The sequence below is a fragment of the Sapajus apella genome, unplaced genomic scaffold (assembly GCF_009761245.1).
Source record: "Sapajus apella isolate SASKATOON/1434 unplaced genomic scaffold, GSC_monkey_1.0 scaffold2, whole genome shotgun sequence".
NCBI lineage: Eukaryota > Metazoa > Chordata > Mammalia > Primates > Cebidae > Sapajus > Sapajus apella.
The window spans coordinates 40,221,185-40,238,179 of record NW_022436942.1 but is presented as its reverse complement, the minus strand read 5'-3'; the positions used below and the strand labels follow the sequence as shown (position 1 = coordinate 40,238,179).

The following is a 16,995-nucleotide window of genomic DNA, read 5'->3' as shown; positions in this document are numbered from 1 at the left end:
TTTATTGTTGCAAGAAACATCTATTCCCATCAAATAGGCCAGGGTCTTTCTTCATTAGCAAGTTACAGAGAAGACCCTCTCCATATTCAACACGTCTGTAATCCAAGATAGTAAGACCACCTAGATGTATTCAGAGCCATTCCTTGCCTGTAATTTAATTCCTGAACATAATTCTCTAAAGACTAGGAAACAGCTGGGTCTAGACACTTGGGATAAAACAGAAGACTTACACTTTATTCCCTTCTGTGTCCAAACCGAATGCTACAATAAGAGAACTATTTTCGGTATTTCCTGTACAACATAGTGTTCTGGAAAAGCAAGGGAATATCTGAACTGGGTGGGCAGCAGAAATCAACTTTGACAGTGAGGGGACTACATAGTTGACTACAAAGGGCTCTTTTGTGCCACTTAACAACAGTGTTTCCTCCCCATTCTATTCAGTTCTCTATGTGAGATGCTAGTAGCTGCTAGGATAGGCCTGTGTTGAAGCAAAGAGTAATTCAGGTTTTCCTTGCCTGGCAGAGGTAATTATACACATTGGTTTAAATGGTCTTGGATTATAAAATTATCTACCTTCATTTTATTATAGCCTGAGCTAAGTAAATAATCAATAAGAAACATTAAAGCCCATTTTAGTTTTAAAAATGGACTTATATAGATAGATTTAAAAACATGCTTTGCATTTTTTCTTAGACTGACTTAAAAAAATGCCTCTATTTTGCTTTTACTTTATTCTTTCACATCAATCAGGGAAATTTAGCATATTAGCCATCAGATATTAGTGATCAAAGCTGCTTCTTTCAACTGTGTCTTTAAAATTACTATATTTTAAAAATCAATCACTAGACAAAATGCTTAAGAAATCACACCTCAGAAATGATAGCAGTTCTTTGTTCAGTTTGCTCCGATAAAACGAGCTGCAGTTTGACAGATAATTCACTGCTATTTTGGCAAGTGACAAACAGATCCTTCAGGGAAAAAAAAAAAAAAAAAGATTTACTGACATTAAGGCGATAGGAGATGACAGACAGTGAAGTCAATGCTAATTAAACCTATTCTGAGGACACAGAAATTGCCTATAATGTGATTCCTAATGCAACTTAAATTATAAAATGGAATAAACAAGATGAATGAACTGGGTGATCCAATGAATGAAAGCTTTAACTTCATTTTCTTTCCCTCCTCCTTGAGCGCACAGCCTGTTAAGAATTTTGTGTAGGCAAGAATTCCATACTTCACACACCATTTATCCACATCAAAGACTCTTTAAGGTCTAATTATGGATAGCATTGGTAACAATGTATTGGCAGGCATTTGGGTAATGTAGAGTGGAAATCCAAATATCTTAGAAGACATGGGTAAAAAAATCATTAGGGTCCAAAGAAGACATGTTTAGTTATTTTGAACAGCTTGAGTTTATAAACTAATTAGTCAAGTTCCATGTTCTGTCATATATAATGTACCTGTCAGGGTAAGATCAGTTCTTTGTGCCTAACCTGCTGGAAGAAAGCATAATCTGTATAGTCATACACTGTACTTTGATCTCCCCACTCCTTTCTCATCTCAATCACAATGCAGTCCACACTGACTCAAAGAGTTCCATTTGTTTGCTTTTTTTTTTTTCCCCAAAAGAGACAAGTAGTCTTTCAATATTATAGAATTTTTAAAGAATATTTGTACTGGTTATCTATTGCTGTTTAAAAATTACCCCCAAATTTGGCATTTATGATCTCATGATTTCTATGGGTCAGGAGTCTGGGAATAGCTTTGTGATGGCCTCTGCTCAGTCTCTCACAGGGTTGCAATCGAGGTATCAGCTAGGGCAGCAGTCATCTCAAGAGTGGACTTGGGGGAACACACTTCCATGCTCATTCATATGGTCAGGGTCATGATTCAGTTTCCTGATGGCTGCTGGCCAGAAACATTATTTCCTTGTTGTATGGGACTCTCCATAGGGCTACTGAAATCTGACAAACTCCAGAGTGGGAGCTCAGAGAGAAAAAGGGAGCAGGAGAGTACTAGCAAGTCCTAAACTGGAAAGTGACATGCCATCACTTTTATCATCAGCTATTTGTTAGAAATAAATCACCGGGCCAAGCCTACCCTCAAAGGAAGGAGATTATACAAGGGAATCGATATCATGAGACAGAGATCATCTTGGAAGCTAACTTGATCCCTCAAATATAATCAAACTTGATTCCTTCATTTAATAAATGAGGAATATATGGCTGAAGTTTAAATGGGCTACATGACTCACCAATGACTGGGAGGGAATTAGAGCTCAGGTCTTCTGATTTGTGATCCAGAGATCTTAGCCTTGTATTTTTTCTTCTTTATCTCACTTACTTTTTCTCACTCTCACAATTCTCTCCTTTGTTCAATCTATTTATTTCAACAAATAGCAAAAAAAAAAAAAGAAAAAAAAAATCTTTTGGACATTCAAAACAAATATTTAAACTGCTATTTTTTCTTCTCTTGCCTACTTCTTACTCATAACTAATGATGGGGGGAATTCTTTTTTTAAGTGCATGTTATTCAGAGGCTGAAATATAATACCTGTGAGTTGGTATTCACTCAGTGCTTAAGATGTGCCCCAGACCTGTGCTGTGTGCATTGCACCGCTGGTTTAATGGTTTAATTGTCTTTCAAGAGTCTCACAGCAAATTTGAAAAATCAAAATCTCTAATTTCTTTCTTTTTATTATTTATTTTTTATTTTTATTTATTGTATTATTTTTTTTCGAGGCAGAATCCCCAAGCTTTGCATTCTGTCCCCAGGCTAGAGTGCAAAAGTGTGATATCAGCTCACTGCAACCTCCCCTGCTCAGGTTCAAGTGATTCTCCTGCCTCAGCCTCCCGAGTAGCTGGAGTTGTAGATCCCCGCCACCATGCCCAGCTAATTTTTGCATTTTTAGTAGAGACGATGTTTCACCATGTTTGCCAGGCTGGTCTCAAACCCCTGACCTCAAGTGATCCTCCCGCCTTGGCCTCCCAAAGTGCTGGGATTACAGGCATGAAAGCCTTAAAATCTCTGATTTCTGATGCATAATTAATTTTGTTACTTTGTTTAGCTAGTTTTTCAATGATTTGAGTTTTAATCTCTTTCTTAGTACATCACTCTCCAAAAGGCATTTCCATATATAGCATCTAATTAAGTCACACATTTTTCACATGGTGTAGGAAGGTAGGTGGAAATGTGGCTTAGCTACACTGCACACTTTGATCAAAATCACATGGCTGGAGCAGGCACAGCTGTCTCTTTCTGTGACAGAATTTCTCTTCACTCAGAATTCCAAAGGAGAATTAAAAATTGAAGTCACTCGTTAAATAAACATTAATTGAGTACCTTACCAAATGTGGCTTGCAGCTGTTCTGGTCCCTACATACAAAGGGGAACTTGGTGTCATGTAGCCATTACTTTTATCACTAGTAATATGAATTAGTTAAAATAGAGTCTCTGGAGCTACCATGTCTCAGATTCAAATGTTGTTTCTGTCACTGCCTCACTGGTGTTTTTAAATACGTCATTGAATTTCTCTGTGCATCTAACTCCTCTGGGGAAAATAATGATAACAGTTTATCTCATGGGTTGAGGTCATGTGTGTAAGATACATAAAATAATTCCTAGCATAAGAGACACTAAAATGATAACCTTTACTATAATTTGTTAATTTTTTTTCCTATATAACAGCTTTGGTTGGGAATGCCTGCATGGTACGTGGCAGCCTGCCGAGCCAACGTGAAGAGTGGGGCCATCATGTCTGCTTTATCTGACACTGAGATCCAGAGAGAAATTGGAATCAGCAATCCACTGCATCGCTTAAAGCTCCGATTAGCAATCCAGGAGATGGTTTCCCTAACAAGTCCTTCAGCTCCTCCAACATCTCGAACTGTGAGTCAGTTTGTGCTCCTCCCATTCCCCAACACTAGACAAATAGCAGCATGTCTAAGTCTACAGAGCAAAATTGTGACAGCACACATTTCAATTTCTGCTTGAATTTTTCTCAAGAGATTTAACTTGCTCTTTATTAACCTTGCTGCTACTTTTAATAGATTTTCAACTGAGGAGAAGTGATTCATATCAGACTTGAAAGCTAGCATAGCAGACTTTTGAGCTAGCATCTAGACTAGACTTTAGATTTTTCTCCCAAGCAACAAGACCCTGAGCTTACTCTTTTTCAGCTCATTCCTTCCTTCTGTCCCTCCCTCCCTCCTTCTCTCCTTCCTTCCTTTGTTCCTTCCTTTCTTCCTTCCTCCCTCCCTCCTTCCCTCCCTCCTTCCTTCCTTCTTTTCTTTTCCTTCCTTCCTTCCTCTCTGCCTCCCCTTTTCTTTCCTTCCTTCCTTCCCTCCCTCCCCTTTTCTTTCCTTCCTTTCTTTCCTCTCCTTCCTTCCTTCCTTCCTTCCTTCCTTCCTTCCTTCCTTCCTTCCCTCCCTCCCTCCCTCCCTCCCCTTTTCTTCCTTCCTACTTTCTTTCTCTTTCCCCCAGGTAATTTCTCAGGAGATGTATAAGTATTAGTGCTTACTAAAGATACAAAGCTTAACTGACTACTTCATTTTTTAATTTTAATATTTTTTTATTTTTATAGATTCAGGGGGAACATATACAATTTCATTACATGGGTATATTATGTAATAGAGAGGTTTGGGCTTCCAGTGTTCCCATCACCCAAATAGTGAACGTTGAAAGCAATGGGTAATTTTTCAAACTTCATCCTCTACTACCCTATTCCCTTTTGGAGTCCCCAGTGTCTGTTATTTCCTTACTTGTCCACATGTACCCATTGTTTAGCTCTCACTTACAAGTGAGGACATGTTCAATTTAAGTTTTTGTTTCTGAGTTATTTCACTTGGGATAATGGTCTCCAGTTCCATTTATGTTGCTACGAAAGAAATTAGCTTATTCTTTTTTATGACTGCATAGTATTTAATGGTGTGTATATACATTTTACTTATCCAGTCATCCACTGATGGACACTTAGATTCATTCCATGACTTGCTATTATGAGTAATGTTGTGATAAAAACATGAGTGCAGGCATTATTTTGATATTGATATAACAATTTCATTTCCTTTGGGTAGGTACTTAGTAGTGAGATGGCAGAGTTGAATGCTAGTTCTAGTTGTAGTTCTTTGAGAAATCTTCATACCGCCTTCCATAGAGGTTGTACTAATTTACATTCCCACCAACAGCATATAAGTGTTCCCTTTTCTCTGTGCCCTTGCCAATATCTGTTGTCTTTTCTACTGTTTAGTAATAGTCATTCTGACTGATGTGAGATGGTATCTCACTGTGGTTTTAATTACATTTATCTGATGATTAATGATATTGAGAGTTTTTATATGTTTGTTGGCTACTTGTATGTCTTCTAACTCCCTATTTCTTAAGAAGTTTTTATAATTATGAAATTACATGAGTTTGGTGTTTTATAAATACCAAATGGAATATCTGGAATATATTTTCTTCAAAATCTGTTTGTTTTTCAGTTATAAATTCCTAATCATCTCATACATTTTTACCTATCCTAATACTAGAAAAGAACCAAATGTGACAAAAAAGGCATACATGATGGCAAATTCAAACAAAAAACTCGCAAATAATATTTCATTCTTTCTTTATTCCATTTCTAAATTATATATTTTGTTCATAAGCCATATTATTTCTGATAATTACTAGGTTTCCCAAATCTCAGATCTTATATAGCATAATAAAATATAGGAGAAAGAGATAAATTTTAGCAATAGGTAAAATATTAAAAAGTCATATTGCTTTATTGCTGTTTTCAGGCAGAAAAGTAACTTAAGTATAACTTTTATGCATGAACTTAAACAGTTCTGAATAGTTTGCTTCATTTCTATTTACACATTTTCCTTTCCAATACTAGATTCTGATGCCAGGTCAAATTTAAAGTCTTACATATTTCTTACGTAATTCCATCTTAAGTTCTTCCTAAATAACATGTAGGAAAAATATATAATTTTTAAAAAGTCTTACCTATATTATTTTAAAATATAAATACCAATGTTTTTCACTATACCTGGATTATGACTTAAGCTCAAAGACAATTCAGAATACAGTAACCCCTTGAACAACATGGGAGTTAGGAATGCTGACCTCCCAAACACAGTCAAAAACTCACCTATAACTTTTGGCTCCCCCAAGACTTTACTGCTAATAGTCTACTGTTGACTGGACGCCCTACTGATAACATAAATAGTTGATAAACATGTATTATGTATGTTATAGGTATTATGTGCTCCATTTATACAATAAAGTAAGCTAGTAAAAGAAAATATTAAGAAAATCATAGGGAAGAGAAATGATATTGCATTGTAGAAGTAGATCATCATAAATGTCTTTATCCTCATCATCTTTTTTTTTGTGTTGTTTTCTTTAGTTGGGAGAAAGTTTAATTCCCTTTTTAATTTATTTTTTATTTTTATTTTTTATTACTATAAGTTCTGGGGTACATGTGTAGAACATGCAGGTTTGTTACATCAGTATATATTTGCCATGGTGGTTTGCTGCACCCATCCTCCTGTCATCTACATTAGGTATTTCTCTTAATGCTATCCCTCCCCTATTCCTCCACCCCCTGCTATCCATCACCTAGACCCCCACCACCCGATAGGCCCCAGTGTATGAAGTTCCCCTCCCTGTGTCCATGTGTTCTCATTGTTCAACACCCATTTATGAGTGAGAACATGCAGTGTTTGGTTTTCTGTCCTTGTGTCAGTTTTCTGAGAATGATGGTTTCCAGCTTTGTTCATGTCCCTGCAAAGGACATGAACTCATTCTTTTTTATGGCTGCATAGTATTCCATGGTGTATATGTGCCACATTTTCTTTATCCAGTCTATCATTAATGGACATTTGGGTTGGTTCTAAGTCTTTGCTTTACGTTGAGTATGCTGAGGAGGAGGAGGAAGGGGAGAGATTGGTCATGTTGTTTCAGGAGTGGCAGTGGCAAAAGAAAGTCTGTGTATAAGTGGAATAGTACAGTTCAAATCTGTGTTGTTCAAGAGTCACCTGTATATTTAAAATAAAAAACTGAAAAGACCATTAAAATAGTTATTGTAAATTGGATTTAACTCTGATGAAGTGTTTCCTGAGTAATTTCCAGCTAAGTGAGAAGCATCATAAATAGTTTATATCCATAATTTTCTCCCAAGAGCAAATGCAAACAAAAATATTAAAAATTATGAATCTTGCAAAAATAAATTTGAAGTCCCAACTTCCAGATAGAAAAATAGGCTACACTTTATTATTTTTATTTACCAGTGTAGTCTATTTCTTAATGAACAATAAGAAATTTAAGAACTATTTTTCTAAAACGATTTAACCAAACTGAAGGAATTTAATTTATGCAATATTAATTAACATTCAACTGTTTAAAGAATGGGCAGAAGTAAAAAAAGCTTATGAGAGTCTTTATGGTCTAGCCTCAGTTCACCCCCAAGGTTTTATTTCCCCAGGTCAGGAACTACTTTCAATTTTCTAAACTTCTTTGCCCTTGGTCAATTATAAGTTTTGTAGTTGGTCTTCCCTTTCCCCGAAACTTTTATCACACTTCACAGTCACCATATTTTCCCCAATTCATTATTCATTTATCGATTGCTTTATATATTTCCTCTGAAAACCTTTTGCTGAGCCCCCAAAGTCTGGGTTTGGCTCCTTCCTGAGTTATCAGTCCATGTACTTATAAACATTTTATAGTTCCCTCTTTTCTTGATTTATCTCACATGAGATGAAATATAGTGTCAGGTTTCCATCAACCCCAAGCCTTAACAGTAGTGCCTGGCAAATTTTAGTAAATATTCACCTTAAATAATCATTGTACAAATAACTCTACTCAAATGTTTCATTTACTCAATGAAGTATAAGAAATATGTGTGGCCTTGAGTTCAGAAAGGGAAACTCTACTAAGGAAAATAAGTGTGTTGACCAGTAGATTTAGTACGAGATAATATAGATTAACTCCTAAATGTGTGATAGGAGCAAAATGTGATGGAGCTTCAAGAAAACAGAAATCACTACCAGCTGGATAAGGCTTCACAAAGAAATGAACATTTGAAGCATAATAATATATTGTTTATGGCATTTAAGTTTTTTATGTGTTTATTGAATTAATACATGATCCTGTATAACATTTGTAAAACAGAAAAATACAAAGTTGACAACAAAATAATTTAAAAACATTAAAAATATCCATTCCAGAGATAATCAATGTTAATTTTTTCACTATTGAAAAAATTTGATGAAGACCTTTTCATTCTTTTTTCTTATCTTTTTATATAGATGGACTATTTCATATAATATATTAATTTGGAAATTTAGTAATGTAGTAGAAGAATTATTTTATTAAATATGCAATTGCAACATCACTTTTAATTGCTGCATATCTCCTTTGTAGAAATGCCATAACTTATTTAACCAAATTCCTACTATTGGACACTTTTTGTTGTGTGCAACACAATTTTTTGTTGTGTGTAAAATATGTGCTTGTAACTATATTGTTGCATAAACTGTGGTCATTTCCATTGCTATATTTGTGTACAGGGCATGCATATTCTTAATACTTTTAAACTTTAATTGCCAAAGCTGTGTTGTGTCGCTGTTATTCCTCCCTTTGTCAACATTGGTTATCTCCTTGCTTAAATTTGCATTTTGAAAATCACTACTAAATGTTCAAGTTTTTATATTATTAATCCAGCATTTATATTAATTTTCTATTCATAACTTTTCCAACTTATCTCTAGTATATAAGAATATTTATCTTTTTACTAATGTGTGATAGCTGTGTATTCACAGAACATATATGCCTCTTACCAAATACTGAAGCAAATTATATGAGACACGTTAAGTTGTGTCTCTAAGCTTTAAAAATATCTACTAAATATTTCCTCTTCCTTCTACTCCATGTGCATGGAAGCATTTACTCATTTCTAATATATTTCCAGTGCAATTTGCTTTACAAAACAAAACTTCCACATAAATTGCTATTAATGAATTCACTGCATAAAGTCATAACCTAACATTATATATTAGAATTCACAGTTAAAAAACACAAAGGCAGATTTTTTAATGCTTTTTTTAAACAAAGTTATTTTATTATGTCTTGTAGAGCACTACATTTTGTTCAGGTCATATAAATTATTTTGCACATTGAGGTTTGGGCTTGAATTTCTTAGACCAGTGTATCGTGTTTATTAACTGAAATTCTGAGGAGAAAAAGATAAGGTTCTTGGGCTTTTTTTTTTTTTTAACTGACTACCATTTCTATTTGATTCTGCCTCATTTCCTGCCTAGATATAATGGGAAGGACCACCAAAAAGGAAAAATCTAAATGTCACTTGTATGATTACCTTGGATCAGCCCTAAATTTCTAGCTTTCCATTTCTTTTCCCCAAGCTACTATTAATATAGAAAGTCTCTTTCCTAGTAGGTTAGAGATGGAGATATCAGTTAATTGAAATTCGGTTGAAGAAGGTTATCATAAAAATACATATATTCTTTGAATATTTTATCTTAGGTAAAAATTATAGAAATGCTCAAGCATTGCAAATTTAGATGGAGCATCTAGAACATTTTTTTTGTGTGCATGTTTCCAATGTCTTGAGTTCTACAATATCCTTTTGGATAATCTTACTGGAAACATGTTTAATTTCTCTAGCTGTTGTTTCTTTTTAAAGTGATGACTTCAAGCTAACTCAAAAAGCCATTTGAATGAGGAATCCTTCTGGACATTTACAATTTCTTCCCCATACTTTGACAAAGTTGTGTTTTATTAATAGTGTGTTTCAACATTTGCCTACCTCTTGTTTTTCCAACTAATTTGACTTAGTGTTTATATATGAGCCAAATTTGTTTTATATTTTGCTTTATGTAACATTTACTTAAATTGATGAGTCAAACATTTTAAAAGCAAATACAGGGGAAATAAATAAGTTTTAAACAGTGATTTTTTAATAACCATATAATTTAACAAGATTGAGCATAAATGTAAGGCAGAAGATAGGCATTCATTAGCGCAGTGTAATATGGAGAAGTACAGAATATTTCTTGAATTAAAGATTTGCTTGAATGGAGATTGCCTAACAGAATTCTAATATAAATACAGTAGTAGCCAACATCAGCAGAATGCTCACTGTCAGGCCCTGTTCTAAGTGCTTTACATGTAATAACCCATTTAAGACTCACAACCACACTATGAGAAAGGTACTTTTATTACAGCTGTTTCACAAATGGGCAAAACTGATATAAAGAAGTAAACTGACTCATCTAAGATCATACTCCTATGTGGATTTGCTGCTGCTAAAAAGTACATTTTCCTGCTTCTGCTTCCTGCATTCTATCAGTTTTTCTTTTTATAGCATTCTTTTAGTCTGTTTGGTTCTTCTTTTGATTCCTCATAAGCCTCAACCTTCATTGAAAAAAGAGTGAGGTATAATTTTCTTTATAAACCTCAACCTTTTTGGAAAGAGGGTGAGGTATAAATACCATTCTTATTATAATGAGAAGGATTTATCTAATAATGAGAGACAAAAATTCAGATAGGGGAGAAATGTGGATACAGGCCATTTGAATGTAAACAGTAATTTCAAGTTACTACTTTGTAATTCCATTACAAAGTAAAAAACACTTTAAATGAGATAGGTAGTAACAAAACTTACTTTAACCAGATAAGATTTAAGATTATTCTGAGATCTGGCTGCTTATTCTGTATCTCTGACAGCAAAAGTATTTATTATTTTCACCTGATTAATTTTCATGAATTATTTCTTAAGTTCGTTTTATTATTTACTTTCCTGTTGTAACTCTTTCCAGAATGATTTAATTGGGTAAGTGTTTAATTCTTATCATCCTGTAGAGATTTCCTTCTAGTTCTCACTCGATGATGATACTTTCTCAACATTCTATTACATGTGGACTAAGGGGAGACAAGCAAGACATTTCAAGCAAAAAAATTTAAAGAGGCTCTCATTGTCAGATATCAACCCTGAAAGTGATTGCTTCCTTACATTATAGTCCCCTGGGACCTCATGTGCCTCATCCTAGTCCCAGTTCTGTATAAGAACATATTGTATTATAATATAAACTTTGTAGTGTTTCTTTCTAATCTGGAGCATGCACTTTTAGTCCCACTTAAGAGATGCAGAACCTGAAATTTAGACAGGTTTAGGAAATGTCCTAGGATGGTCACTGATAAGTGCTGCTGTATAGCTCAAGCCCCTTGTATCTAATTTGATAATATAATTAAAATTTTATAAATTACATGTTAGACTCAGATGATATTAGCCACAAAAAAATGACTATTGGTTTGCATTGTTTAGCTCACACATTTTTGGGAGGTTGCAGCACAGACTACTGAGAGCAGTGAGTAGGTAATTTTAAGGGGATCTCAGAGGACCACAACCAAGTTATACGATGTTTGTTTTTTATACTTTTCCAACCTACTTTTTGTACTCTCCTTATCCTCAATACCAAAGCACTTGTATCCTTAGGCCCTTTGGTTGCTCAAAGCTTCCCAGTCTACCTCTCTCATAGGGATGTTCTTCTCTGAAACTCATGCTCTAAATTATTCCCTCATGATGTACTTACATGCAAATTCCATCCCCTTAAGTGGTGGTGGAGAGAGAGCAATCTGATTGAATAATTGACTTACTACGTATGAACTTGCTTATAAAATAAACTTGTTAGAACTTCAGTTAATGTCTACTTGATTGGGTTTTGTAGAAACTATTTCTGTTGGCTGTTTTACAAGACTATAGGGCAGGCAGTGCTCTTCACAAGTAAAACTACATATCAAACAGAAACAACATACAACTTCTGTAAATTTGCCAACCACACTTTAAAAATTTGCCCTGGGTATATACTCATTTTGTGAGGAAAGAAACAGATAAAACCAGCTTCCAGCATCTTCCCCCATCCCAGAATATGGTGATAGACTGGCAGACACAACCTTAAGATAAGCTGTGAAAGATATTATGCATGTATCTATTCTAGTGTTAGATAATTAATATACAGGTAGTTTCTTAAAGTAGGAGTGAGATCTTCATTGTTTGGATTATGAATCAAAGGAGAAGCTACACAAATCAGTGTAAAATTGATTTTACACTGTTCTGCAAGCTTAAGCCATTTAAGATTGGCTTAAATGAATTTTCTCTCAGGTAATCATCACTGAAACTCACATTGAACAAACAGTACAGCCATTCAAGCAAAGCTCCATGATAACTGGGTGTAAAGGAAATGTGACAGATGAGTGTAAAGTGCTTTTCAGCCTAGCACACTCTCATAAAGTCAGTAAAAACAATTTATTCCAAGTAATGTAATGTTTTATATATTCATATGAAACTTTGTTTATAATGAGCATCATTGTTAGAAGCTGAGGATACAAGAAAGGGACTTTTAATGACATAAATGACTTTTGTATTGTAAATTTATTTCATAGGTATACACAGACTTATAGAAAAATACATCAGCTAGACTCTAAATTTCAAAACAGTAGAAGAAAAATAATTCTACATATATATTTGATGCCTAGCCTATGGAATTTTTATGTGCATAGAATTTGCTTTTAATTATGAATCTTTACCACCCAATTTCACTTGTTACTGAAGTATATATACAATCATATGTCACTTAATGCCAGATATATGTTCTAAGAAATGAGTCATGAGACAACTTTGTTATTCTGAGAATATCATGGAGCATATTTACATAAACCTAAATGGTATAGACTACTGCACACCTAGGCTATGTGGTATAATTTATTGCTCCAGGCTACAAACCTGTACAGCATGATACCAAGCTGAATACTGTAGGCAGTTGTAACATCGTGGTAAATATGTGTGTATCCAAATATATCTAAACATAGAAAATGTACAGTAAAAATATAATATAAAAGATAAAAATGGTACACATGAATAGAACACTTACCAGTAATGAAGCTTGCAGGACTAGAAGTTGCTCTGAACGAGTCAGTGAATGAGCAGTGACGAATATGAAGGCCTAGGACACTACTATATACTACTGTAGATTTTATAAACACTATACTTTTATGCTACACACGTCATTAAAAAATCTTTTTATTTCTTCAATAATAAATTAGCCTTAGCTTATGGTAATGTTTACACTTTATAAACCTTTTTTGTTAAGTTTTGACTCTTTTTAAATAATACTTAGCTTAAAACACCAACACAATGTACAGCTGAACAAAATTAATTTCTTTATATCCTTGTCCTATAAGCTTTCTGCTATTTCATTATTTCCCTCTTTAAATTTTTTCGTTAAAAACTAAGACACGAACACACAAATTACTATAGGTCTACCCAGGGTTGGTACCATCAGTATCACTGTCTTTCATCTCCATATCTTGTTCCACTGAGCAGTAACACATGTGGAGCTGTCATCTCCTAGGATATCAATGCCTTCTTTTGAGATACCTCCTGAAGAACTTACTTGGGGCTACTTTACAGTTAACTCTTTAAAAAACAAAAGTAGAGGGAGTACACTGTAAAATAATCATTGAAAAAGTATGGTGTGGTAAAACATAAACCAGTAACCTAGTCATTAATTATCATTATCAACTATTATGGGCTGCACATAGTTGCGTGTGCTATACTTTTATATGACTAGCAGTGCAATAGGTTTGTTTACACTAGTGTTACCACAAACATGTGAGTAATGCATTGCAATACAATGGCATAATGACTATGACAGCACTAGGTGACAGGAACTTTTCAGCTCTATTATAATCATATGACACCATTGTTGGGAATGTACTCCATTCCTGACTAAAACATCAGTATGTATTACATGACTGTATGTATGCACCTATATACATATATAAAATTTCACTTACAACAAATTATACTCATCAATTTATATGTAGTTACACTTTAAATTATATTGAATTATATTATTTTTAATACAGAAAAAGTCATGGTACTAGATAAATCGCAGAAAAGCCCAAAGTGAATTATGGCGATGACTTAACAATGTTTGGGTAACAACTTTGCTACACCAATTCTTTAGAAATTGGACCCTTCCCAGAACAAGTAGCAAAAAATACATAGGATGTAAATTTCATTGATGTGCTTGGAAAACCTTGCAATGTTCATAAAGAAGTGATGGAATTTGATGGCAAGTGGTTTCCAGGGGCCCAATACCTTGAATGATATGCCTGATCTTTATGTTACTCAGTGGACTTTGGTTTTGAAACTGTACGTTATTAAGTGTATAGAACTAATACCAAGGGGTTTTTTTACAAAGCAAATGGGACTTTACAATAGAATATTGCCTGTTAAAGAAAGAATTTTCTTTTACACTGTATTCTTCTCTATAATGGTATCAAATACTGGTGAAGAATTAGGAAATATATGGATTTTGTAATTTGACAATTATTAGTGTGGCTGAAAAATAAATTAAAAATAGCATTTCATTTCTTTTTCATCTGCAAGAATCCAGGAACACTTAATATTTATTGAATCACACACAAAAAAATAATCATTTGGAAAAAGCTGATGCTGGTTTCCAGATTAGTTATGATAATGCTTCCAGCTTTATATTGACAACCAATTTTTTCCTTCAAAGGATATTGGGAATCAAAATTATGTGAAAGGAAATTTTGGTAATAACACAACACATGCATGTGCCATTGTTTTCTGATTAAAAATTCATTATTCTACAGTTCAAATTTAATCAGTTCACCACTATTAAAAAAATTGATCTGATAGCCACATACCATTGGAATGCAAATTTTGATGATGCTTATTTTCTGATTCATAATTGCAGAAATGTCATTTTAAATCTACCCCTCAAGAGCTTCCCAACATGCCTCTTTCTAGTTAATCTTTTTGAGTAGAAGAAACAGGGAGCTCTGAGCAAACCAGCCATGCTGTCTCTCTTGTGCACACGGTAGGGGCACGGGCACTGTGGTATTGCTGTGTTGCTGTTAACTCACAGAGGTGCTGCCTTTCTTCTTTACCACTGCTTGCCTCCCATGGATTCCTCTGCTTCCCTCTGGGCCTCCTCACTAGCCTTCAGGCAACGTTTGGGTGACTCATGAAGAAATGGAAAATCTTGCAGCTCCAGCAAAAACGGTTAGTCCTATGGCTTTGTTGAACCTGAAGGAAAGTGACTTTGCTGCTCTTTGGATGAGGAAACTAATTTGTTTACTATAGACCAGAGAAATAGGGTGTGTTTTTATAGTTATATGCAGTAATAACTAACATTTTTTACAGTTTTATTCTTCAGTATTCTCTTGAAATTTTTAAATGAAATAGTATTAGATTGTGGCTAATATCATAAGAGCTTATAGTACACAAACAAGCAAGAATGTAATAAATCATGTTGCAACATTGGAAGTTTTTGTAACAAATACCATTTAGTATTGGACATGTTCACAGGTAACAGGTTTCTAAACCAAATTAAATTGGTAATAGAAAATATTAGATTGAATATTCATTTTTAATATGATCATATGGTTTCTTGTGCTTTACCATCTTAGATACAAAGCTTGACCTAAAAAAAAAAAAAAAAAAAAAAAAACCAAAAACCAAAAAAGCTTTATGTTAATTTGATATTGAAAAGCACAATTTTAAAGAATTTCTTGGGGACTCTGTAACTTTCAAAAATAAAATGTTATAAAAGTCATTTTTTCATGTAAAGTAACAAAGTTGGGCATATCATATATTTTATCTTTATCAACTTCTGTTTAATTTAACGTCTTTTCAGTGTTATCCTTATTTGAAAATTATCTACAAATTTGTTATGGCTAAAATCACCAATGTCTTGTACTAATTTCATTTTTAGTTTAGTTTTGTTGTACTTGGTTTTTGTCTTGTTTTGTTTTGTTGACTACTGTTGAAATCTATTTGATTATCACAAAGCTTTGTTGGAGGAATATAGTTAGTTTTTTCACTTCACTAATTTACTTTGTGTAAGATTTCCCTATTATATATACATACGCATATATGACATCAGAAATTTTTATTATGGCACATTACATTTTGAAAATTACACTCATTTAAGAATTAAAAAAAGGTTTGGAATGACCAAATCAAATGTTCACAAAATTATGCATTTAACATTTAAATTAGAATTAATTAAAAACTATGTAGTTACTGTGTAATTGCCTTTGAACTGTAAAATTGATCACTGTGGGTCTGAGTAAGAATCTATGTGTTTATCTGCCTGTGATACAAATTATTTTGTATAACAATTTTGCTTCTGCTAGAAAAGTTTTACTGTATTGATTTGATATTAATTTATATTTACCTGCTTTATTAATCATTTCCTGCTGCTAACACAGAAAGAATCTGAGGAAGGAAGCTGGGCCCAGGTAGGAGATACATATGCTTTAAGACTGTTAATATCACTTAATAGGCTCTGAGGATATAAATTAAGAAACTGTCATAAGTCACAATATTATAAACCTTCACTTAGTTCAATATTAGGCTGATCTGTATATGTAATTCTAGATTATGTTTAGCACTTTAGATGTCTTTTCAAATTACAATATTTTTCAAACAAGATGATTGCCATTTCATACCTTGCCTCTTTTAAAAGGGTGCTTTTCTTTCTTTCCCAAAAGAATGATCCAAAACTTAAATTCCTCTGAAATCATCTTGAATATATTTAATCAGGAAGCATTCAAGTTGAATCTAAAAGGGGAACAAGAAGAAAGAAAAGACTTATTTGGAGTTGCACATGCTTTCAGATATAATGGAAACTGTATGAAGAGGGGGTTGGAGGTGCATGTGTTGGTGTTGTAGACTACAGAGTAGTTAGCATTTATTGAGATGCCATATGAGACAGCTGTCTATACTTGGAACAGACATACATGTTTTTAAGGAAGCTGTGCATTTTTTCTACATTTCCACATGTTGCATGGCTAAAAGAGAAAATTTGTGTTATATTCAATCTGATTGAAACCTTTCAATATAAGAAAATTTTTGGTAGTTATATTAGGACCTGTATTTAAACACAGAGTAGG

At 33.7% G+C, this 16,995-nt stretch overlaps 1 protein-coding gene and 1 long non-coding RNA gene across 27 annotated transcripts in view; one reads left to right on the top strand and one right to left on the bottom strand.

The window, feature by feature from the left end:
* Positions 1-16,995, top strand: part of PPFIA2 (PTPRF interacting protein alpha 2) — a 485,005-nt gene that overhangs the window by 447,668 nt on the left and 20,342 nt on the right. For 16 of the 26 annotated variants that reach the window (XM_032296751.1, XM_032296710.1, XM_032296700.1 and 13 more), the window contains 3 exons: positions 3,691-3,891; positions 15,038-15,100; positions 16,312-16,341. In XM_032296751.1, the coding sequence (XP_032152642.1) occupies positions 3,691-3,891; positions 15,038-15,100; positions 16,312-16,341 (294 nt within the window). The remainder of the gene's footprint in view (positions 1-3,690; positions 3,892-15,037; positions 15,101-16,311; positions 16,342-16,995) is intronic. The other 10 variants (XM_032296787.1, XM_032296835.1, XM_032296782.1 and 7 more) reach the window with 2 other exon arrangements.
* Positions 9,188-16,995, bottom strand: part of LOC116563977 — a 30,277-nt gene continuing 22,469 nt past the window's right edge. Inside the window, exon 2 of the long non-coding RNA XR_004274672.1 lies at positions 9,188-16,663. This is a non-coding gene — a long non-coding RNA (uncharacterized LOC116563977). The remainder of the gene's footprint in view (positions 16,664-16,995) is intronic.